Consider the following 22791-nt stretch of genomic DNA (forward strand, 5'->3'; position numbering starts at 1 on the left):
GATGCATCAGTGGGGCGCCCCCAAACAGCCCCCTCCCCCCATGGACGCCCACCAGCCGTGGTCCGGGGGCTCAATGCCCCCATCTTAGCTGAGGGGGGCAGGGAGGGGCTCTGTGGGGGGAAACCCCAGACAGACCCATACGCCTGTGCTGCAGGTGCATCAGCTGCGGGGGGAGGGGGTGGCACCCTGGATCCAGCAGGGCTCCTCCCCCGTCCGTGAGCCGGCAGGGGAGGGGGACCAGACACCCACAAACCCACCGCACCCCACCCACGCCAGGCGCGGGGGTTCAGCCCCTCCCCCCAGCCCCCCTTACCTGGAGCCGTCGCCTGCGGATAATCCCCGAGTCGTCCATCTCCCCCAGCGAGCAGGCCCCGGGCGCCCCCGAGCCGGTGATGGAGCCGAGGGAGGGGTGGTGGCTGCGGGGGGGGGGCTGGTTGCGGCGGGGGGGGGGAGCGAGGATCCTTCACTCGCGTCTCCTGCCACAGAACTTGGCAGCGGCGGCGGCCGGCCCAGCTGCCCAGCGCGGGGGGGCGGCTCAGGTGTGTGCGCCCCCCACCCCGCCTGGGGGTCTCAGCCCCCCCCCCCCCGCAGCCCCCGCGGGGATCAGCCCAGGGGCGCGCCCGGCTCCATCCTCGGCCGCCGCCGCCTGCTCCCGTCCGCCCGGCCCCGCTTCAGCTGGGGGGCCCTGGGGCCCCGGGGCCTCCCGCCCCCCCCGTGCTGCCCCCGCCCGCCCGGCTCCGGGGATGCAGCCGCCTCTGCGCGTCGCCGGCTCCGCTCCCGCGCGGCTGGGGCGGGAGGGGGGGATCCCGGCTGGGCGGCCTGGCCTCGCCAGCCCCTGGCCCCCGGGGACGGGGGGCTGCTCCGCCCGGCTCCCCCCTGCTGCGGCAACCGCGGGACCGCCCCCCCCCGGGGCCGGGGGTTTAACCCTTCCAGCCCCGCAGACGGCAGCCCCCAGGGCTCGGCTCCGCCCCTGCCCCACCCCGTGTACCCCCCACGATCCACTGCCCCCACCCCGTGTGCTCCCATCACCCACTGCCCCCACCCCGTGTGCCCCCCACCCACTGCCCCCACGGCCCCACCCCGTGTGCTCCCATCCACTGCCCCACCCTGTGTACCCCCCACCCACTGCCCCCACCCCGTGTGCCCCCCACGCCACTACCCCCACCCCGTGTGCCCCCCACCCACTGCCCCCACCCCGTGTGCCCCCCCACCCACTGCCCCCACGGCCCCACCCCGTGTGCTCCCATCCACTGCCCCACCCTGTGTACCCCAACCCACTGCCCCCACCCCGTGTGCCCCCCACCCACTGCCCCCACGGCCCCACCCCGTGTGCTCCCATCCACTGCCCCACCCTGTGTGCCCCCCACCATCCACTGCCCCACCTCCTGTGCCCCCCACGAACCACTGCCTCCACCCTGTGTGCCCCAATCACCCACTGCCCCACCCCTGTGTGTCCCCAATGTGCCCTCGCTGCCCCCATCACTCACTGCCCCACCCCGTGTGCCCCCTGCCATCCATTGCCCCATCAACCCACACCCCCAATATGCCCCACTGCCCCCACACCCATGTGGTCCCACCATTCCCCCTGCGGCTGCCCCCCAAACCCATGCGCCTCCATCACATCCACTGCCCCCCCGTGTTATCCCCCCTCACTGCCCCCTGCCCGTTTGCCTCCCACTGCCCCCACCCTCACTTCCCTCAGACCCTGTCCCTAGAGTCCCCTTAACTCTGGCCTTGTCGCCAGGCAATTTTCACACACACACCCCCCCGGCATGCTGTCCCTCCACACCAGCCTGGATCCCTCCCTCGACACTGTTGCAAGCACTAGTGTAGACAGCGCTCCGGGGGTGTTAGCTAGGGCCCAGCAGGGCTAGACGACCCGAGGTTATTGTTATTTGTATTGCGGAGTTTCCAACCTGTATGGGCGCCCTTGTGCCGGGCAATGCACAGACCCCTCCCCCACGAGAGACAGACCCTCCCCTGAACTGCTCAATAATCCATCTAGCCAAAGCAAGAATTATTATCCCTGCTATACAGAAAGGGAAACTGAGGCACGGAGCAATTAAGTGGCTCACCCATGGAGTCGGCGGTGGTGCCGGGCATAGAACCCAGGAGTCCTGGCCTCCCAGCCCCTTCCTCCCCTGGTGCAGGATTGGTCCCCAAAGGACCCCAGGAAGCTCCAGGGGGCTGGGGGTGGGGAGCCAGGCCCTCCCAAGGCTAACTGGTTTTGGATTAAGGGCAGGATTAATTGTTAACCCTTTCCCTCCCGGAGTCCACAGCATCTGGTGGCCTGAGCTGGGCTGGCTGCATCAGCTGACGGCGCAGGGAACTGGGGGGGGGGCAAACAGAGCCAGGGAGTCGATAACGCTTCCCAGACCCCCTCCCCCGGCACCTTCCCCCCACCCTTCCGCTGCAGCCCTCCCCACTCTGGCCTCCTCCCCCTGCCTCTACCCCCTCCCCCGCCGTGGCCTCCCTCCCCCTCTCCACTTGCCTCCACCCTCCCTCCCGCCTGCCCGGCTCTCCTCTCCCCCGCCAGCCCTGACATATGTTAAGAGCCGGATGCATTATTGATCAGGCAGGGTCTGCTCCCGGGGGGGGTCGGGCGGGGGGGGGAAGAGCTGCCAAGCTATTGCTTCTGTCCCCCCACCCCGCAACAGGGGGCTCGACCAGGAATTTCCACTGAGCTGGGCGAAGGCGCGAGGGGGCCTGAGATAAGGGGCTGGGGGTGCCCAGGATTGGGCAGTTGGGGGCTGGGCTAAGGGGCTGGGGGTGCCCAGCCTTGGGCAGTTGGGGGCTGGGCTAAGGGGCTGGGGGTGCCCAGCCTTGGGCAGTTGGGGGCTGGGCTAAGGGCCTGGGGGGGGCGAGTCCTTGGTATCTGGCAGTGGGGAATTTGGGCTCCGGCGATGCCCAGAGGGGTCAGTTTCTGTGGGGAAGGGGGGCACAACCCCCCCCTGCCCTTCTCCATTCCCCTTCCCTCCCCAAACCTCCTCTGCAGCCCAGAAAAATCCAGGCTCCAGAGCTAATGGAGCCGCGGCCGCGGCCGGGAAGCGAGCGGGGCTGAAATATTCATGGGGCCGATGGATTATTAAAGGCCGGAGCGGTGGGGTGGGGGCTGCTCCAGGGGAGGCCGCGGCTCATGGCCCGGGGGCGGGGAGGGGGGGCTGCTCAGTGGGAGTCTGGCTCTGATCTGCCCCCCCCAGCCCCATGCTCTGAATTCACTAAGCACCCTGCGGTGAGGCGGCTGCTTCAGGAGGGGGCTCAGCAGGGGGCGCTCTCCCCGGCAGGCAGGGCTGGCCCCAGGGGGCGCTAGGGGGCACTGGGCTGCAGGGAGCAGGGCAGGGGGTCAGCAGGGGGCGCTCTCCCCTGGCAGGCAGGGCTGGCCCCAGGGGGCGCTAGGGGGCGCTGGCCTGCAGGGAGGGGGGGACTCAGCAGGGGGCGCTCTCCCCTGGCAGGCAGGGTTGGCCCCAGGGGGCACTAGGGGGCGCTGGGCTGCAGGGAGCAGGGCAGGGGGTCAGTAGGGGGCGCTCTCCCCTGGCAGGCAGGGCTGGCCCCAGGGGGCGCTAGGGGGCGCTGGGCTGCAGGGAGGGGGGGACTCAGCAGGGGGCGCTGGGCTGAAGGAAGCGGAGGCCCTGGCCTGTAATGATCCCCTGGTAGTTTTCGTAAGCCAGGGAGCTTTGCAAAGGTGGCTGCCAGGGGGTTGGAGACCATGGGACTCTCATCGCCAAGCAGATCCATGAACAAGGGGGCCTGGGTTCTGGGGAGACGCGAGCAGGGGGTGTCGCTGGTCTCCGGGGTGACGAGCAGGCGGCTGTCGGGGGTGATGGGTGGTGTCTGGTCTCCAGGGCAGTTCGTGGCCTCGGCCAGCGCCCGTCCCGGTCCTGCGCCAGCCTCAGCGCCGACGGGCAGGCGGGATCGGGTCGATGGGCTGGGCCAGCGCCGTAAATGTGCTTGATGGGCGGCCAGGGCGATCTGCGGCCTAATGGAGCAGTTAAAGGAAATCAATAGCGAGGACTGGGCCCAGCAGACACAGCAGGGCCTAGGGAGGGAGAGGTGTGTGTGTGTGTGTGTGTGTGTGTGTGTGTGTCTGTGTGTGCGCCAGGCTGGGATGGGGAGGGCACCTGTGGGTGTGTTTGTGCAGGGGGAGGGTTCCCTGCAGGGGCAGGTGTCTGGCTGCTGGTGAGGAGGGTGTGCCTGGATGTGTGTCTGTGTGTTTGTGTGCGCTGGTGTGTGATGAGTGAGTGGCTGGAGTGGGCGCTAACGGACGGTGCGAGGGAGCCACAGAGAGAGAGACGGGGTCACTGGTGCCGAAGGCCCCATCTCAGAGTCTTGGAGGCCATGGGCCTGGCCCCCCGGAACCACCTGGGTCCTTGGTGCCCGGCCCAGTAACGGGGTCACGCCCAGGAGACTGGTTACCGGATGGGGCAGAGACCAGCCCCGGGCCAGCGTGGGTGAGCCCGGCCTGCGTGTCTGGGGGATGCGTGTTCCCACCCGGACGCCGACAGTGCCAGGGATCGCTTGGGAGGAGGGCGCCACCCAGCGGGCTGGGTGCAGGAGCAGAGCCCAGACCTCTCCATGGGGTGAGGGAGGGGGAGGGCCTGGGGCAGGCGGAGGAGGGAGAGGCGTGTAAGACCCCCACCCCCCACCCCCCCACACAGCTGCAGCCAGTCACAGCCGCGGGACACGCCGAGCGCCGCACCCTGCGCTGTCCATGGTGCTGGAGCTGAAGGACTGGGGCTGGGAGCTCTCCAGGGGCCGGACTCCTGGGTTCTCTCGCCACCCCCGGGCTGCCGGGGTGGAAACACCCCCCCCCCCGCGCTGTGTTTCTGGGCCCGGGGGTCCGAACAGCGGAGCCGCTCAGAGCCCGAACCGCCCCCCACCTCTGCTGGGCCCCTTCCAGACAAAGCACTTTAAGAACCATCGCTGGGGAAACGTGCACTATTGGTGGGCCCCACAGACATGCCGCGTGGCTCTGTCGCTCTCTGGTGGCCAGTCCCTGTACTACAACCTGGGGGCTCCGGGGATCTTTGACACTCCTGCTCCAAGGGCTCGTGTTCAGTCCCCGCGGCTGGCGCGGGGGGCGGGGAGGGCGGCAGGACTCCTGGGTTCTATTTCTGGCTCTGGGAGGAGATGGGGGCGGGTCTAGTGGCTTGAAGCAGGGGAGTGGCTGGGCCGCCCATGAACCCAGCTTTTGCCTGGTCCCCGACAACCCAGAGCAGATGAAGGCCCCGGGGCCAGGGCTCGCCTTGGGCCCACGCCCACGGGTGCCGGCCCCACGCCCGCGGGTGCTGGCCCCAGCCAGATGGCAGAAGCTGTTCTAATTCCCCTTCGCGCAGCGGCCCCTAATCCCATCCGGCGCTTAGCGGAGGCCACGTCCCTGCCGGAAGCACTGAGGGCAAAGCAGGGACGACACTTGTCCGGATTAAGCCAGGCGGCGCCCCGGTCCCCGGGGCACGGGCCAACCCTGCGGGCAAGGGGGACAGAAGGAGCCATTCCCCCACCCCCACCCGATGCCAAACAGCCATCGGCAAAGCCCTGCCCAGCTATGGACCCCATTGGGGGAAACTGAGACACGGAGCAAGGGCACAGAACCCAGGAATCCTGACCCCTACCCCCCCTGCTCTAACCACTAGACCCCACTCCCCTCCCAGAGCTCAGCACAGAACCCAGGAGTCCTGACCCCAAGACCCCCCTGCTCTAACCACTAGACCCCACTCCCCTCCCAGAGCTCAGCACAGAACCCGGGAGTCCCCCCGCTCTAACCACTAGACTCCCCTCCCTCATCCGATCTGATCATTGAACCCAGGAGACCTGACTCCCGCTCCCCACTCAGAGCAGACCCCAGGAGTCCTGTCTCCTAGTCCCACGTGTTCTTGGGCCGCACTCCCACCCCCAACACTAGAGCCATTCAACCGACCCACAACGTGGGGGGCTGCAGCTCCCGCCGATTGTCCCCAGCGCTGCCCTGGGGACCCCTGAAGTGCAGGCCGGGACTGTTCCGCCATGGCAGGTGTAGGACACAACACACTCCCATGGGCACCCCGCAGCCTGGCACCCACAGGCGCACGCGGCCCTCTAGGTGGCACCAGCGATCCACTGCCAGGGCCCCCCACTGCCCGGCAGCGCCCAGAAAGGCCACCGGGGTCAAGGCTGGCTCAGCCTCTGGCACCGGGTTTTCGGAGGTGAGCCCCACACAGGGCTTTAGCCAACCCCCTGCCGGAGCTGGGAGCGGGACCCAGGAGTCCTGACTCCCAACCCAGCACCGCCCCCCCTCCCGCTCTAACCACTAGACCCCACACGCCTCCCAGAGCCAGGAGGCCCCATGTGGGGCGGGGCGAGGGTTCTGGCTTTGTCAATTACACAGCTCCGGGCCCACCCTGTCTGTCCTGATCCCTGCTGACTCGCCCCCCACCCCCCCCCGAGACACATTCCCCTGGCAGATCGGACTCCATGGCTCCATGCAGCGCCCCAGTGATCCCCAGGGGACCCGAAAAGACAAGGGGGGAGTTGATCACCATTAAAAGGGCAGAAGGAACTCAGAGATCACCCCATGCGGTGTGTGGGGGAGGAAGATGGGGTCTCAGGGACCCCTACCACCTCCCTGGGTGCCTATCTCCAAGATGCCTCCCTAACCCCCCCCCCTGCCCGCCCGCTGGTTCAGCTGGACACAGGCTGCCATTTCACTCCCTGGATTAAATTGTTGTGCTAAGCGGCTGTTAAATTGCCCCACCCCAGAGGCAGCTGCATCTCAGCACTGGCTGAGAGACCCCTATATAAGCAGCCCCATGCCCTAACCCAGCGGTGGCCGCATCTCAGCGCCAGGTGAGATCCCAGTATAAACACCCCCCCGCACACACCCCAGAGGTGGCTGCATCTCAGTCGCCCACCAGGGGGAGCAGAAGACATCGGTTTTAAGCAAGAGCCACGGTCCCAGCTCCAAACGCAGACCCAGATCAGGCCCCAGAGGATCGGCTGAGGGAGGAGGAGGGGGACAGACAGAGCGCCCCCCCCCCCAACCAGTGTGACGCGGGCCACTCCGGATTCACCCCAGCGCCGCTCCGGCTGGCGAGTGGCTGCTGCAGGGTGGGCTGGGAGAAGGGCGGGGAGGGGTTTGCTTTGCAGCAGCCGGAGCAGGAGGCGAACTGAGGCGCCGCTCCCGAGCCCAGCGGCGGCAGCGGGGTGGGAGATCGCCCCCCCCCCCAGTCACCCAGACAAGACCCGCCCCCCGGTCCAGCAGCCTGCGCAGGTAGACACAAGGGTCGGGGGTGGGATTTCCCTCCTGGTTAATTACAGCAGGCGGGGGTGTCTGGCGGCCCAGTTCCACCCTCCGGCAGCCACTAGGGAAAAGGGGGTGCGGGGGGGTCCCCCATCCCCATCTCCTGGCGGTGACACATCCACCCAGAGGAGCCCGACGCCCCCAACCCCGCGGGCCCGGAGTCGCCCGTGGCCGTGTGTGTGGGGGGAGGGGGTCTGGGAAGTGAAGATGGGGGGGTCCACCCCCCCGCATAGAAATCCCAGCGGCTGCTGTGAGGGGTGGGGGTGGCGGTTATCACATCAGAACATGGGGCTGGAAGGGGGGCTCCTGGATCACGGAGCTCAGCCCCCTGCTAGCGCAGGCCGCCCCTATAACTTGGGGGGCCCCCACGGCTTGGGGGGGAGGGAGAGAATCAGCGACACGGAGAACGAACCAGACCGTGTCCCCCCCCCCGGGGCGCTAGTTTGAAATCACCCGAAGAACTAGTCGGCCCGCCCCGCCCCCCCGATTCACTCCGCCCCCCAACCCTCCCCCCCCGCAGCCGGGCTCCCTCCCCACCCGGGTCAAAGCCAGACGAATCCAGAGCAGGAGACGGAAAACCTCGGCCCAGGCAGAAGAGCCGCCGGGTAAATCAAAGCCGCGGAGAGTTTGGGGTGAGTGGGGGTGTCAGGGGCGAGGGTCCTGCCCCACCGAGGGGGGGCGGCTACTTGATTTTATTGGGGGGAGAAGAGCGTGATTTCAGGGTCATGGAAATCGTGACTGGGGGGGAGTTAAGGGGCTGGCTGGGGTGCCAGGACTCCTGGGTTCAGAGCCCTGTTCTGCCACGGGCTGCCCCTGGGAGCTGGGACCAGTCGCTTGAATTTCCCTCTGCCTCAGTTTCCCTCATAACCCACCCACCCCCCACTCAGCTCCCCGGTAGTGCAGCGGTTCTCAGCCAGGGCTCCGGGGGGGGGGACATCAGCTCCCCTAGAGATTTGCCTAGTTTTACAACAGGCCACATGGAAAGCGCTTCCCAGGCCAGGACACACTCCCATTTCAGACAGACAGTGACTCGTTTCCACATCCAGGGAAAGGTAGGTGCGAGGTTTCCATCCCAGGGGGCTGATTTTATAACGACCTGGCTCAGAGGAGAAATCCAGCCATTGCTCAGCACTAGGGCGGCTGCGACACTGGGATTTTGGTGTCTGATTCTGTGAGCAAGTGGTTTTGAAGTGAGGTGAAACCTGGGGGTGCTCAGGACAAATCAGCCTCCTGGAAGGCGTCCGGGGGTCTGGAACGGTTGAGGGCCGCGGGCGTAGGGGGCTTTGAGAGCTTCGAGGGATGTAGAAAGGGGAAGGGGGGACACAAAGTAGGGAAATGCCTCCCCCAAAGTCACGCAGCACAGCTAGGAAGGGAACCCAGGTGTCCTGGCTCCCAGCCCCCCCCCGCTCTAACCACCAGACCCCACTCCCCTCCCAGAGCCGGGGATACAACCCAGGTGTCCTGACTTCCAGCTCCCTCTGCTCTAACCCACCAGACCCCACTCCCCTCCCAGAGCTGGGGATAGAACCCAGGCATCCTGGCTCCCAGCTCCCTCTGCTCTAACCCACCAGACCCCACTCCCCTCCCAGAGCTGGGGATAGAACCCAGGCATCCTGGCTCCCAGCCCCCCCTGCTCTAACCACCAGACCCCACTCCTGTTGCAGAGCCGGGGATAGAACCCAGGCGTCCGTTCTTTGCACCCCGCTGCAGCTGTGGCGCGAGCCGCGGCTGGGGCCTACCCAAAGGCTGCTCTAGATTGGGCGGTTTGATCTATGGCCCTCGGGCCGAGTGAGGCCGAGAGAGCAGCTGGGTGAGCATGATGCTGCCTGGGCCAGGGGGTTCCTCCTGGGGGGCTCAGATGAGCCCCAGCTCAGACCCTCGGCCCATCCAGCCTCTTACCCAATCTCCAGCTGCTTCATAGGAAGGTGCCAGAAACACCCTAGTAGATGATCCTGGACTAACCTGCCCCTGGGGGATGGTCCCTCCAGCCCCAGGTGGAGAAATTGTCTCCACACGGTCACATGCAACTCACCTGGCCCCCACTGGCCCCTGGCAGGAACTGGGGGAGACAGGAAGGAGGGGGGCTGTTAGTTCTCAATAGCACCTGCTGGATCTCACACGCCTCCTGTGCTCTCCTGGTCCCCAGCCCCCCTGCTCTAACCACTAGACCATTCTCCCTCCCTGAGCTGGAAATAGAACCCAGGAATCCTGACTCACAGCCCCACCCCCCCTTGCTCTAACCCCTAGACACCACTCCCCACCCAGAATTGGGGATAGAACCCAGGTGTCCTGGCTCCTGGGATCAATCATTTGATTGCCATGTGCCTCAGTTTCCCCATCTGACAATGGAGATAACGATCCTTCCTTGGTCTAGTTAGAATAAGACCAGCTTGGGGCAGGGTCTGCCTCAGAGGTGTCTGTGCAGCGCCTGGCACAATGGGGCCCTGATCTCGGTTGGGGGGCCAGGGGTGTGTGTGTCTCCAAGTGCTACCGTAATGCTGCTAATATTGCACACACCACAATGGGACCCTGACCTTGGTTGCAGTGTCATACCCAGGCTATTGGAGAGGCTGAAATTGTACCTGTTTTGTTTTTTTTTAAAGCAGCTTCAGTTAAACCAGAACAAAAAATGCCGCCCGAGGTGTGTGTGTGTCAGTAATTCCCATTAGCCGCAGTTCCGGGGGTCAAGACGGGGACAGAGAGAGACACTGACTCCAGGATATTGTGCAGCATCACTCAGAGCCTCGTTCTCTTCCTTAAAGCCCCAGCTCCTGGGGTCACGGGATGGGAAGGGACAGATTCTGGTCATTTGTTTCCCTCAAGAGCCAGACTCCAGCCCTCATGCTGCCAACGAAAAGCAGGAAAATATGACTCCTTAAAGACTCAAACACACACCCAGTTCGAAAAATCAGGGAGTCATTTTATTTAAATTTCTCATGTTTTTTTTGGGGGGGGTGGGGGTGACTCATTGCTGGGGCTGGTAGCACAGCACCCCTCCCCCACCCATGCAAGCATTTGTCCTTCTGGGAAGGAAAAACCAGGCCTTTCCGATGCGACTCAGAGCCAGGACTCCTGGGTTCTTTCTCCAGCTCTGGGAGGAAGGGAGCAGGGTCTAGTGGTTAGAGCGAGGGGGACCCAGGCTCCTGGCTTCCATTCCCTGCTCTGGGAGGGGAGTGGTGTCTAGTGGTTAGAGCAGGGGTGGAGACTGGGTTTGGTCCCTAGCTGCCCTTGGGGAGAGCGGGGAGTTGGGTTTCTCCTAGGCAAGCCGCACTGGGGGAAATCTGATCTTCCAGCGGGGAGGATGTTGCCAGAGCCAGGTGCCCCCCCGCGCACACACACACACCTGCCGTGTCTAATTTCGGCCTGTCGGCCTAATTCGCTGGGGAAGGCAAGATCTGGCTCTGTAAGCAGGAGTCACCTTGGGCCCCGGGGGCAGAAGCTGCCAAGTCCAACTTACAGCCAGGTCCTTAATTCAAATCCAATTAGGGGGAATGGATCAGATGGGCTGAGCCCCCCAAGGCACCTTCCCCAGCATGTGAGCTGCCCGGTTTGAAGCTAGAACCCAGGAGTCCTGGCTCGCGGCTCCCCTGCTGGCACAGTCACTGCTGGAAGTCAAGTCTACCCCGGAAAGATGCGGTTGAGCCAACGTGGGGGGAATTGTAGCGGAGATCGAGCCAGGGCAGCCAGTCCCGAGTGAGAGCTTGGATGTGAGGACTGAGGGGTGGGATCCTTTCCTGGCCTTGGGGAAGGTCTGTGGTTACTGAGGACATTCTGGGTCAGTCACTGTGATGCTCCAGGGCACCGATCACTGCAGGGGTCAGGAAGGACACTGTGCAGCGTCCCAGCCAGCCCTGCGCCAGAGGGGCAAAGCGGCTGGGGGTCAACAACCGACCGCTGTTGCATAAGCTGAATAATGACCAAAGGGGCCGTGCCAGCAGGGACTTGGGCTGTCAGAGAGACCCAGCTGGTGCGGGAGGTAGAGAGACAGCACCATACACTGTGCCCCCCCCCCGACTCAGCATCACCCCTGCCCTTCCCCACGCCAAGCTGGTCCCAGAGTGGGGGGCCTCCTACCCCCCAAAGCCAGTCGTACCGTCCCCCCCCTGCTCCCCGTCCCATCCCCACCCCCAGGGCAGGCTACTGGGGGAGCCTCCAACCTTTCCCTTCTGACCCCTCCCCCTTGGTTCTGTTCCCAGGTGCCATGAGTGGCGGGGGCAGCGTGTGGGCGCTGGCCATCGGCTGGGTGCTGGCCGTGCTGTGCAGAGGCGCCGGGGGGCTGGACAGCCGCTGCCTGGCTGGAGGGAAGCATAAGGTGGCACCGAGCCCCGAGGGGCACCTGGGCGTTTGCCAGCTCTACGCCGCCAGTGAGTGATGGGCATGGGGTGGCCCGGGACTGGGTGGAGGGGGCACAAAATCGGAGGTTTTGGGAGGATGAAACTAGGTCGGAGCAGGTGATTTCAAGGAGTTTCTCCAGTCCCAGCCCCCCCCAACCACTAGACCCCACTCCCCTCCCAGAGCTGGGGATAGAACCCAGGAGTCCTGACTCCCCAGCCCCCCCTCCCCGACCCTGTGAGCAGTGGCTTTGCCCCTGTGTTGCTGGGGACCCCTGTGCTCTGGAGAACGAGAGGGGCCCAACACCCCTCACACGCCAGGCCCTGCCCTGGGGAGCCCCTGGGCACAGGGCGGGGGTCAGTGGTGGGGGTCCGGCCCTGGGTGGGGAGTCAAGGGTGGTGCTGATGGATGGCCGGGTTCTCTTCCCAGACGCCTGCTGCTCCCCCAATGTGGCCCAGGAGATCTCCAGCGCCCCACTCGCCAAGGTCAACGACAGCTACTGGAATCGCTGCGGGAGCCTCAGCCCCAGGTACCCATCCCTCTGCCTGTCTCGGCTGTGAGCTTCCCCACAGCAGTGCCCTGCTAGCACCCAGCTACCCCCGGCTGTGAGCTTCCCCGCAGCAGTGCCCTGCTAGCACCCAGCTACCCCCGGCTGTGAGCTTCCCCGCAGCGGTGCCCTGCTAGCACCCAGCTACCCCCGGCTGTGAGCTTCCCCGCAGCGGTGCCCTGCTAGCACCCAGCTACCCCCGGCTGTGAGCTTCCCCACAGCAGTGCCCTGCTAGCATCCAGCTGCCCCCGGCTGTGAGCTTCCCCGCAGCAGTGCCCTGCTAGCACCCAGCTACTCCTGGCTGTGAGCTTCCCCACAGCAGTGCCCTTCTAGCACCCAGCTACCCCCGGCTGTGAGCTTCCCCACAGCAGTGCCCTGCTAGCACCCAGCTACCCCCGGCTGTGAGCTTCACCGCAGCAGTGACCTGCTAGCACCCAGCTGCCCCCGGCTGTGAGCTTCCCCGCAGCGGTGCCCTGCTAGCACCCAGCTACCCCCGGCTGTGAGCTTCCCCACAGCAGTGCCCTGCTAGCATCCAGCTGCCCCCGGCTGTGAGCTTCCCCGCAGCAGTGCCCTGCTAGCACCCAGCTACTCCTGGCTGTGAGCTTCCCCACAGCAGTGCCCTTCTAGCACCCAGCTACCCCCGGCTGTGAGCTTCCCCACAGCAGTGCCCTGCTAGCACCCAGCTACCCCCGGCTGTGAGCTTCACCGCAGCAGTGACCTGCTAGCACCCAGCTGCCCCCGGCTGTGAGCTTCCCCGCAGCGGTGCCCTGCTAGCACCCAGCTGCCCCTGGCTGTGAGCTTCCCCCTACCCCAGTTGTGAGCTTCCCCACAGCAGTGCCCTGCTAGCACCCAGCTACCCCCGGCTGTGAGCTTCCCTGCAGCGGTGCCCTGCTAGCACCCAGCTGCCCCCGGCTGTGAGCTTCCCTGCAGCGGTGCCCTGCTAGCACCCAGCTGCCCCCGGCTGTGAGCTTCCCTGCACCGGTGCCCTGCTAGCACCCAGCTGCCCCCGGCTGTGAGCTTCCCTGCAGCGGTGCCCTGCTAGCACCCAGCTGCCCCCGGCTGTGAGCTTCCCCGCAGCGGTGCCCTGCTAGCACCCAGCTACCCCCGGCTGTGAGCTTCCCTGCAGCGGTGCCCTGCTAGCACCCAGCTGCCCCCGGCTGTGAGCTTCCCTGCAGCGGTGCCCTGCTAGCACCCAGCTGCCCCCGGCTGTGAGCTTCCCCGCAGTGGTGCCCTGCTAGCACCCAGCTACCCTCGGCTGTGAGCTTCCCTGCAGCGGTGCCCTGCTGGTGGATGGTGTCACACTCTCAATTTGAAATTCTAGCCTAGAAGCCGAGGGTTACACACAGACCTAAGTTATATCCCAACCTCAACAGGTGGGACCACCAGCAGCAGAGCGCCCCCTAGTGCCGCCCTGGGTCCGCACTGAGAGGGAGCACTGCCGGCTAAAGCCGCTCCCCACAGCGCCCCCTAGTGCCACCCTGGGGCCAGCACTGCCTGCTGGGGGATGGTGCCCCCTGCTAAGCCCCTGCCCCGTCCCTGCAGCATCCTGCCAGTGCACGGCTCGACGGTGCCCCAGAGGCGGCCTGTGGGGCTCCCCACTCTAATCCCCGCTCTCTATCCCAGGTGTGAGAACTACCTGCAGCGGGTTGAATGCTTCTACCGCTGCTCCCCCAGCGCCGCCCGCTGGCCCCACCCCCAGCGCCCCACAGCCGTCCTGGAGGTGCCCCTCTGCCTGAGCTTCTGTGAGGCCTGGTGAGTCAGTGCGTCTTCCCCCTCCTTCCTGACTGGTGAGAGCAGCAGGCTGGGAGCCAGGACTCCTGGGTTGTACCCCTGGCTCTGGGAGGGGAGTGGGGTCCAGTGGTTAGAGGGGAGGGGGGAGCCAGGACTCCTGGGTTCTATCCCTGGCTCTGGGAGGGGAGTGGGGTCCAGTGGTTAGAGGGGAGGGGGGAGCCAGGACTCCTGGGTTCTATCCCTGGCTCTGGGAGGGAAGCAGGGTCTAGTCGTTAGGGGGGCAGGGATGCTGGGAGCCAGGCTATTCCTAGGGAGGACGCGAGTTCACCCGTGACTCCAGACAGCAACGGTCAAGGGGAAAAGAGAATCCAGTCCCCATGACAAGCTCCAGGATGGGCCAGTCTGAAGGTCTCTCCCACCTGCCGGGAACGGCCCCTTTAACGCACGATGGACTGGTGGAACTCCCTGCTGCAAGGCGCTGGAGTGCAGCAGCGAAGCTGGGCAACTGGGCTGGATGGACCCAGGGGTCCGATGTGGGGCAATACGGGGGTAGGTTGGCCCTGAAACACCCCAGCTGATCAGCCCCCTAGTCTGTCTCAATCTCAGCCTGTCCCCCCTTCTCACCCCTCCCCCAGGTATGAAGCCTGCAAGGATGACCTGACTTGTGCTCGCAACTGGCTGAGTGACTGGCAGTGGGGTCCCCAGGGGAACAACTGCAGCCAGGACTGTGTGTCCTACAGCCAGGTGAGGGGGCTCTGCTGTCGGGGGAGGGGGTGGCTCAGCCCTGCCGGGGGGAGACTGGTGGGGGGAGTGGTGGACTCGGGCTCCGGCTGAGCTGGGTTGGCACCAACCGGGACGGGCGGATTCTGTGGCACAGGCACCTCAGAGCTGGGCTGAGACCCGTCCAACTCGTGGCATGTGGGGGTGGAATGGGACATGGGGCCTGTCCCCTCTAGGGGGCAGGGCGGGGGGCTGGCTGGCTCAGAGGGATAAACCCGTCGGGCTGGATAGAGGGGCTGGGTGAATCGAGGGGGATAGAGATCCCCACTCCTGAGGGCACCTAATCCCCATGTGCCTGGGCAGCAGGTCGGGGGGGCGGGGAGGGGAGCTGCCAGCAGCTGGCACTGCCCCAGCCATCGCCAGATCTCCCCACGCTCAGCCCAGCAGGCCGCTGCCTTGGCCCCCGCGCGGCTCCCAGACACTGAGCCAGCAGCGGAGCTGCAAACGCTGGCAGGGCCCCCTGCCTGGCAGCCCCCACCACCAGGGGGTGCCCATGAGGCCCAGAGCCCGTTCCTGGGGACGGAGCGTGAGCTTCCCTCCTTCTCCGTGCTCCGAGGCTGGCACAGGAATTCGGGCTGAGACTCAAACTTCTCCTCCCCATATCCCAGGCCTCACCCCCTAACCTCTCCCCTCTCTCTGCCCCCCAGCTGTACCGGGACGGCAGGGAGCTCTGCGAGAACATCTGGGGCGACGCCTTCGTGGCCGCCCGGGAGCCCTGCCCCTGCCTCAGCCTGGCCGGCTCCGATGCCGACCCGGTGCCCGAGGACGGGGACAGCTCGGAGGAGCCCGACTCCACCAAAGCCGGCAGCCCCCGGGGGCCCTGCCCGGCCAGCAGCCTCCTCCGGCGCGGCCTGCGCAAGCGCTCCGTCTTCATGGAGGACATGGAGGGGAGCGGGAGCGGGTTCTAAACCCGCCGGCCCCTCCCCGCAGCTCCCCCACTCCCTAGGAGAGCCCCTCCCACACCGCTCGCCCCAGGGGAGGGGGGCGGGAAATGCTTGTAATCTATGCAACCCCCCCAGCCCTGTGATCGTCCCCCCACACACACCGTGACTGCTTCTCTGGCCCCTCCTGCACCCCATCCAGCCACCTACTGGGGCAGGACCCACACAGCCCTCCTCCCCCCACAGCCATAGGGCCTAGCTCAAAGGGGTGTTAGCTTCCCCGTCCCCTAGCACCCAGCTTCCCAGGGAGGGAGTTCCCACTCACAACCAGCTCCCCCCCCCCGCCCCGGTCACATACGCCTGCAGGGATGCAGCTGTCTCATCCTCTTGCTATACTGCAGAGGGGGAAACTGAGGCACAGAGAGGCGCTGCCTGAGAGAAGCTTAGTGTAGTTCAGTAGCTCGGCTCTAAATCCTCCCCTGCTCTAACCACTAGTTTACCTTACTAGCCGGGGATGGAACCCAGGAGTCCTGCCTCCCAACACCCCCACCCCATTCCCATAGCCTGGGACAGAACCCAGGAATCTTGCCTCCCTGCTCTAACCACTAGACAATACTGCCCTCGCGAGAGCCCCACCCCTAGGCACGGGCTTTGTAGCGCAGACACCGGCTAAGCCACCGGGAGGCACTGCAGGCCAGGACCTCGAGTGGCTGCTGGCCAAAGCCTCAGGGCAGGGGAGGATGCTGCACCACCTGGCCCCCCACGCTGGTGCCAGGTTGGCACCCCCCACCGACGGGGATTGACCCCTTGACACAGAGGAGGAGCTGATGATAAGCCAGGTCCATTTGCTTCATGCTGGACCAACTCCTAGACTGCCCTACGAGGGTCAGCCAGCAGGGGGTGCTCTCCCCACCAGTCACTGCTGAATTTAGCTGTGCAGGGCGATGGCACGCCAGGGCCAACCCAGGCCAGCGCTAGGGCTGCAAGGTGGGGGCTCTCCTCCGGGCCCCAGCATGGCAGCAGGGGGCGCCGTGCAGCACAGGAGGCAGATCGACGGGGCGAACATTGGACACCGATTCCAAACCGCAAGAGCCCCGGGACTCTAAGCAAGGATCTGCCCCCCCCCCCGGCGGGGGGAGAAGGGGAATCAGAGGTGCAGGGGGAAGATCGTGCCAGTCTTTCAAGCCAGCACCCCTCAAAGCAGCCCCCTGAAACGTCCCCTGCCTGTACTCAACCCCTTGCTCTGAGCGTCAGTTCCCACGGGGCCACCCCGCCCGTTACGTGCCCATTGGGGATTACGAGGGGAAAACGCTGTTCGAAAAGCAGACGATACTGGGGAAAGAAATAAACGAAAATAAAAACCTTTAAAATTTGGTCCATGGGATTTGTTTTAGCCCCACCCCAGAGGTGGCTGCATCTTGGCACCAGACAAGGAGTCCCTGTATAATCAGCTCCCCCCACAGAGGTGGCTGCAGGGCTCAGGGACACGCCCCGTGAGGGGTAGACCTGTTACAAACCTCAGAGACTTTTCAAAATGTTTTATTAACTAAAACAAAGTGGGGAAAATGGGGGGGGGAAATCCACAGCAAGGAGGCGCCAGCGAGACTGGGGCAGCTGGTTCCTACAAGCCCCCTTTCCAGCTGGCTCCTTCCAGCCCCTGGAGAGGGTGGCTCAGATCTGTTGGCATCACAATTAAATACAATCCCAGACGCTGCGCATCAAAAGTTCTCGCTGACTTGGGGCCATGGGGCCATGGGGCCAGCTGGGGGGCGCGGGCATGGGGCCAGCTGGGGGGCGCGGGCATGGGGCCAGCTGGGGGGCGCGGGCATGGGGCCAGCCCTCCACCCCCCGGTGCCCGCTACAGCCCAGTCACTGGCTCCAGCTTGCGCTCGTGGAAGAAGCGGTGGGGCTGGCGTTTGGAAGACTCTTTGAGGGCAAAGAAGGACAGGACGGAGCGGGTGCCCTTCTGAGCGGGGTCGTCCTCACTGTCATCCCTGGGGAGGGAATAAGAAATGAACGGGGCCCTGGCAGCTCAGCTCTCCCCCACACACAGACAGGGCGCCGGGGCGGAGGCAGGTGCCAGGGCGGGCTGGGAGGGGAGGGATGGGCAGAGCCGGTCAGGGGTGCTGGGCTCAGGTGGTGTCTACTCTGGTCCTGTGTATACAGGGATCCCTTGCTCAGCGCTGAGATGCAGCCACCTCTGGGGTGGGGCGTGGGGGCTGTGAGCCTGCACAGGAAGATAATGAACAGCCTGGGGCAGGTCCCCTCCATGCTGAGTCTGAGGGGGTGCAGAGTCCCATAACCCCCATCTCTTCTGCCATGGCTCCTCGGGAGGGATCCACACCCAGGGAGGCACTGAACCAGGCTGCGCCCATCCCACACATGGATGTAGGACGAGCTGGTGGGCGATGAGGGGACCCCAGAGCGGGAAGGGAGCTGAGCCCAGCACCCTCCGCGCATGCAGGGGGGAGGGCAGCGGAAGCCCCCCGACAGCAGCGGGCCCAGGGGGCAGCAGGGGCGTAAGCGGGGATGGCAGGGCTGTCGCTTGGCATTGGAGCCAGCTCCTCTGAGCCGCTACAGACGGTGCCCGCGGGCCCGGGACCTCGTTACAGCCCATCGCTGTCAGGTGGGGGGCAGGGACCCAACCGGGGGGGGGAGGGGTCAGACTGAGGTCAGGAAGTCCCCCCCCCCGCCCCATCACCTACCAGCGCACGGGCACGGCCTTGCTCTCCAGGATGGTCTGGGCCGTGCTCCAGCTGAAACGCACGAACTGCGGGTACCCGAACACGGGGTCCAGGCACTGCGCCAGCCACTCCTTGGTCTTGGGATCTGGGGGCCGGGGAGCGGAGGGGGAGATGAGAGTCGGGGGGCAGCAAATGCACCAGCCACGGACACTCTCCCCACCCCACCTCACCTCCCTGACTGCAAACGAGGGTACCTGACAGCTTTCCAACCAGTCAGGACTCCTGGGTTCTATCCCTGGCTCTGGGGGGTGGGGTCTAGTGGTTAGAGCAGTGGGGCTGGGAGCCAGGACTCCTGGGTTCTATCCCGGCTCTGGGAGGGGGGGGGGTCTAGTGGTTAGAGCAGGAGGGCTGGGAGCCAGGACTCCTGGCTTCTACCCCCAGTTCTACCACTGCCGTCCCCCACGACCTCAGCACGTCACTTAGCTTCCGCCTCGGTCTCTGGAAGGCGGATCAGAAATCCAGCCCGATGCAGCCGAGGGGGTTAAAGGAAGGTCAAGGCCGAGGGGGCTGGGAGGGGGCTCGGAGCCTGGCAGCGCAGCCCCCACCCCTAGGCAATGCAAGATCCAGGGAAGGCCGGGAGCAGATCCCAGGTCACACGCGCCCTCTGCTGAGTGGAAGTGAACACAACACAACAGTAGGAGCTGGTGTAATCTCGGAAGGGGGCAGGATACCAGGCTAGATGGGCCCATGGGGCAGCATCGATTTATCATCAGCTCCTATATAAGCAAATAGCTCCACCTCGTGGTCAGACCTATCACTGACCCTGAGATTTCACAGGGGGCGGGGAGGGGGGGGTCATTTACCATTGGGGTACCCAGACCCATACTCCATCCTCACGTCCCCCAGATCCTCCGGGAATGTCCAGTTCTTCACAGCACGATCCCGCGCCACCTGCCAACGCAGACAGGAGTCGGCTCAGGGCGGCGCCGCTAGGAACATCCCCCTAGCGCCAGGCTGTTTCTGCAGGGATCCGTCGCCTGGCGCGGAGGTGCAGCCGCCTCTGGGGAGGGGCGCAATGGCTGTTGAACCGCCGGGCAGCATTTGGGACAGGAAGTGAGGACGAATCCCCCAGTGTGGAGCCAATTGAGGGAGGCCCAATGGAACGGCCTCATTAGCTCACCCAGCAGATCCCAATAACACCCCGGTAAGTGGAGCTGGGGTGTCTCCATATTCCACAGACCCGCCCAGGTCCACTGCTCCGAGGAGGGCAGGGGGCCTGGTGACTCCTCAGCCCATTCCCCACCGGGCCCCCTGAAGAGGGGGGACCCCAAAGCCTCACCTTGGCACAGATGCTGGCCGCGCTGACGATGGGGAAGAGGGAATCGGCCTTCGGCCTCACGGTCACCTCGAGCTCCGGGAAGTGCCGCTTCAGCTTCTCCTGGTACTTCTCCGCCGGCCCCACCGTGTCCACGAAGACCTGCCAGGGATGGGGTGTGAGGGCGGCGGTGTCAGGTCCCCTCCCGCCCCACCCTGTGCTGGGATCAGGGCACCACGTGGGGAGGCGGCTGCCCTGTTGCTGTATAGAGAAACTGAGGCACAGGGAGGCTGGTGGGAAGTGGCGGGAGGAAGGGTGCATGTCAGCGCTATGCCCACAACGGTCCCCTTTGCCAACCCTGTGATCAGGGCACCCTGCGGACAGAAATCTGCCCCATGGGGAAACTGAGGCCGGAGGGGGGGGGGAGACTGCGGCCAGCTCACCTCTGCCACCTGCACTCCCGCATCCAGCACGTGCTGTATCAGCCCGATGGCCGTGTCGTGGGACAGGGCGTTGAGGTTGTATTTCGCCCTGGCCGGGAGAAGAGAGGGGTTAATATTCACCAGCCAGAGACCCAGGCCCCACTGTGCCAGGCGCTGCATAGACACAGCGCAAACCCCTCAAGACTCTCCAGCTGCCTCACCCACCCAGGGATCCGGCTCCTAAGGTTAATAGGAGCGGGGAAGGGGGACACGGAGCCTTTCCCCTCTGGGGGCACTGGCTGATTCAGCCCCAGGCTGGGGGGCCTGGCTGGCTCAGGGGGGAAATGGGACACGGGGCCTTTCCCCACTAGGGGGCGCCGGTGACCCGGGGCTCTCACCGCTGCTGCATGCTGGTGCTGATGAGGTTGGGCGAGAGGATGTGCAGGGCCCAGCCGACGAAGTCCCTGGCCCGGTCCAGCGTCCCAAACAGCTGCTCCCGCTCGGCCTCCGTCAGTGTCTTCGAGTCTGGGGGCGGGGAAGGAGGGGGGACACTAGCGTCGGCCTTGGGCTTCTCTGAGATCTTGGGGGGGGACCCCTCATGATCCAACATTCCCTCTATGGGGCCTTTACCCCCCTGCTGACCCCATCCCCTACCCCCATGCAGATCCATATTCCCCCTGCCCCCCTCCACCCCATTGCAGCCCCATCCCCCAAACCTCAGCTCTCCAGCACCCCCCTCGCTCTGTCAGTTCTGTACCAGGACCCGGAATTTCCACCCCCCCCCCAATCTTCCCCCACTGAGATCCCTGGGCTCCTCCTCCGAGGGGGAATCACAGGAGGCCAGGGTGGAAATTCAGCCCCCCACCCCCACGATGCTCTTGTCCTTACCCGCCATCTTCAGAGCTCCCAGCTCCTCCTGCTTGGCCAATGGGCAATAGCAAACAGCATAGACCATGGGACCTGGGAGAGGAAACAGAGGCACAGATGGGGGGGGGGCAGCCTAGCCCATCCAGCTGGTGCAAGAGCCTCCTCCTCCGCAACTCCCACCCACAGCACGGGGTGGGGGGGGGGGGAGATCAGCCCTGGCCACACTACGGGCCCATCTAACCCCCCTGCCAGTTATGGGGCTCCAAGCTCCTCCCCCAGGGCAGGTGGACCCACCTCCCCGGCAGGGAGTTATGGGGGGGGGGGGGAATCCTGTGAGATGCCTTGTGCTCCCCCACCCATCACCCCCTCCTCACTGTACCGGGAGCACAGAGAGGGAGGGCCCCTCCCCTATCACTCAGTAATGGGGGCCCCCTATCCCCACCCCTATGCAACACTGGGGGGTCCCTGCTCCATGCATCGAAGGGGGCTCTCCCCATGCAATGCTGGGGGTCCCCCGCCCAGCCCCGTGCAATGCTGGGGGGTCTCCCCGGTCCCTCTCCCCGTGCAATGCTGGGGGTCCCCCTGCCCAGCCCCCCGTGCAATGCTGGGGGTCTCCCCATGCAATGCTGGAGGGTCCCCCGCCCAGCCCCGTGCAATGCCAGGGGTCTCCCCGGTCCCTCCCCCCGTGCAATGCTGGGGGGTCCCCCTGCCCAGCCCCCCGTGCAATGCCAGGGGTCTCCCCGGTCCCTCCCCCCGTGCAATGCTGGGGGTCCCCCTGCCCAGCCCCCCGTGCAATGCTGGCTCCCCCGTACCCAGCACGGGGCCCCTGCCGGCCTCATCGATGCCCAGGCAGCAGGGCCCGGCCCTGCACAGCTCGGGCACGGGGGAGCCCAGGCGGCAGCTGCCCGCGTTGTCCCGCTCGAACTCCCGCAGCTCCATATTTCCGCGCCCGGGCGGGAGGCCCCGAGCCCGGCCCAGGGGCGGGGCGGACTCGCACTGACGCCTGGGAGTTGTAGTTCTAGGGGAGGGGAAGTCTCACGTCTGGGGTTGGGGGTCAGAGGTCAGGACTCCTGGCTTCTATCCCAGCTCTGGGAGGGGAGAGGGGTCTAATGGTTAGAGCAGGAGGAGGCAGGACTTCGGGGTTCTATCCCTGGCTTGGGGTGTGTGTGTCAGGACTCCTGGGTCCATTTACACCAGATTCATTGCATCACCTTGGAATTAGTCATTCATTGCCACTTTCTAAGAGCAGCCACTGATCTCCCGCGAGCTCCACAGATCGGATTAGAAACCTCTAAGAACCAGGCTCCGAAGCCCCTGGGATTGGATCTGAGCCCATGTCCCTTGGAGGGGAAAGGCCCCACCCATGTCCCTCCCATTCCCACATCCCCCACCTGTGGTTGTGCATGGCACAGGGTAGCATTTAGGAGTGAAGCGGGGGAGGGGGGCTGTATGGGATGGTTAGGGGGCCTTTGATGGGGGTTCTGTGGGCTCAGGGGCATGCAGGTGGGTACAATCCTGTGCAGTTCACAAGGCCATTCATAAAGCCATAAACAAACCCTAAGGAATGGTCCTAATAATTATGCCCTAATTCCCCAGCTCCGCCGACCCTCCGGAAGCCTCAGAGGCTCGGGATCATTACACCAGTGGGGAAACTGAGGCACGTGGGGCTGGGGTGAAACTCCCCACCGCAGAAGGCAAGGGAATAAACAGAAACGGACCCAACAGAGTCATGAGTGAGAAATAAATAAACCCAGCTCAGGCCAGAGCTTGGCCCCAGTTCCCTAGGGCGCCTCCCCGACATGGGCTGTGGGGTTCCTCCAGGGCAGCATTGCAACCCCCCCTCGCCTGCACTGTAGCGGGGAGCACGGGACTGCTGGCCCCACCCCCCTCTGTGCAATGCTGGGGGGCCCATAGCCCACCCCCCCTCTGTGCAATGCAGGGAGAGCCCATAGCCCACCC

General features: G+C 65.5%; 3 protein-coding genes across 5 annotated transcripts in view; 1 reads left to right on the plus strand and 2 right to left on the minus strand.

The window, feature by feature from the left end:
- MAST1 (microtubule associated serine/threonine kinase 1) overlaps positions 1-413 on the minus strand; it is a 45624-nt gene extending 45211 nt beyond the window's left edge. Inside the window, exon 1 of the mRNA XM_044994874.1 lies at positions 314-413. Coding sequence (XP_044850809.1) covers positions 314-352 — 39 coding nt within the window. The 5' untranslated portion in view covers positions 353-413. The remainder of the gene's footprint in view (positions 1-313) is intronic.
- Positions 314-16904, plus strand: RTBDN (retbindin). The gene is made up of 6 exons (XM_044994926.1): positions 314-389; positions 11470-11637; positions 12035-12134; positions 13776-13904; positions 14519-14627; positions 15311-16904. The coding sequence occupies exons 2-6, from the start codon at positions 11475-11477 to the stop codon at positions 15569-15571; spliced, it is 762 nt and encodes a 253-aa protein (XP_044850861.1). The 5' UTR covers positions 314-389; positions 11470-11474; the 3' UTR covers positions 15572-16904.
- Positions 16905-17080: 176 nt separating this feature from the next.
- RNASEH2A (ribonuclease H2 subunit A) lies at positions 17081-21813 on the minus strand. 3 transcript variants are annotated; one of them, XM_044995060.1, is made up of 9 exons: positions 21645-21813; positions 20854-20925; positions 20364-20490; positions 19987-20074; positions 19568-19705; positions 19092-19179; positions 18250-18373; positions 17356-17538; positions 17081-17297 (listed from the first exon to the last, which is right to left on the minus strand). In XM_044995060.1, exons 1-8 carry the CDS (start codon positions 21769-21771, stop codon positions 17403-17405), a joined length of 900 nt encoding a protein of 299 aa, XP_044850995.1. In that variant the 5' UTR covers positions 21772-21813; the 3' UTR covers positions 17081-17297; positions 17356-17402. The 3 variants fall into 3 exon arrangements, 2 of the variants coding, with proteins under 2 accessions (XP_044850995.1, XP_044850994.1); XR_006574565.1 differs by having other exon boundaries at positions 17331-17538; XM_044995059.1 differs by lacking the exon at positions 17081-17297 and having other exon boundaries at positions 17307-17538.
- Positions 21814-22791: the final 978 nt, after the last annotated feature.

This window comes from Mauremys mutica, chromosome 20 (assembly GCF_020497125.1).
Source record: "Mauremys mutica isolate MM-2020 ecotype Southern chromosome 20, ASM2049712v1, whole genome shotgun sequence".
Lineage (NCBI taxonomy): Eukaryota > Metazoa > Chordata > Testudines > Geoemydidae > Mauremys > Mauremys mutica.

Excerpts from the sequence above, each read along its gene's own strand:
- RNASEH2A (XM_044995060.1), bottom strand. The coding sequence starts at position 21,771 with ATGGAGCTGCGGGAGTTCGAGCGGGACAACGCGGGCAGCTGCCGCCTG. Across the intron at positions 20,075-20,363 it reads AGCACCAGCATGCAGCAGCG|GGCGAAATACAACCTCAACG; the intron begins GTGAGAGCCCCG and ends TCTCCCGGCCAG. Across the intron at positions 19,706-19,986 it reads CGGGAGTGCAGGTGGCAGAG|GTCTTCGTGGACACGGTGGG; the intron begins GTGAGCTGGCCG and ends CATCCCTGGCAG.
- RTBDN (XM_044994926.1), top strand. The coding sequence starts at position 11,475 with ATGAGTGGCGGGGGCAGCGTGTGGGCGCTGGCCATCGGCTGGGTGCTG. Across the intron at positions 11,638-12,034 it reads TTGCCAGCTCTACGCCGCCA|ACGCCTGCTGCTCCCCCAAT; the intron begins GTGAGTGATGGG and ends TTCTCTTCCCAG. Across the intron at positions 12,135-13,775 it reads TGCGGGAGCCTCAGCCCCAG|GTGTGAGAACTACCTGCAGC; the intron begins GTACCCATCCCT and ends TCTCTATCCCAG.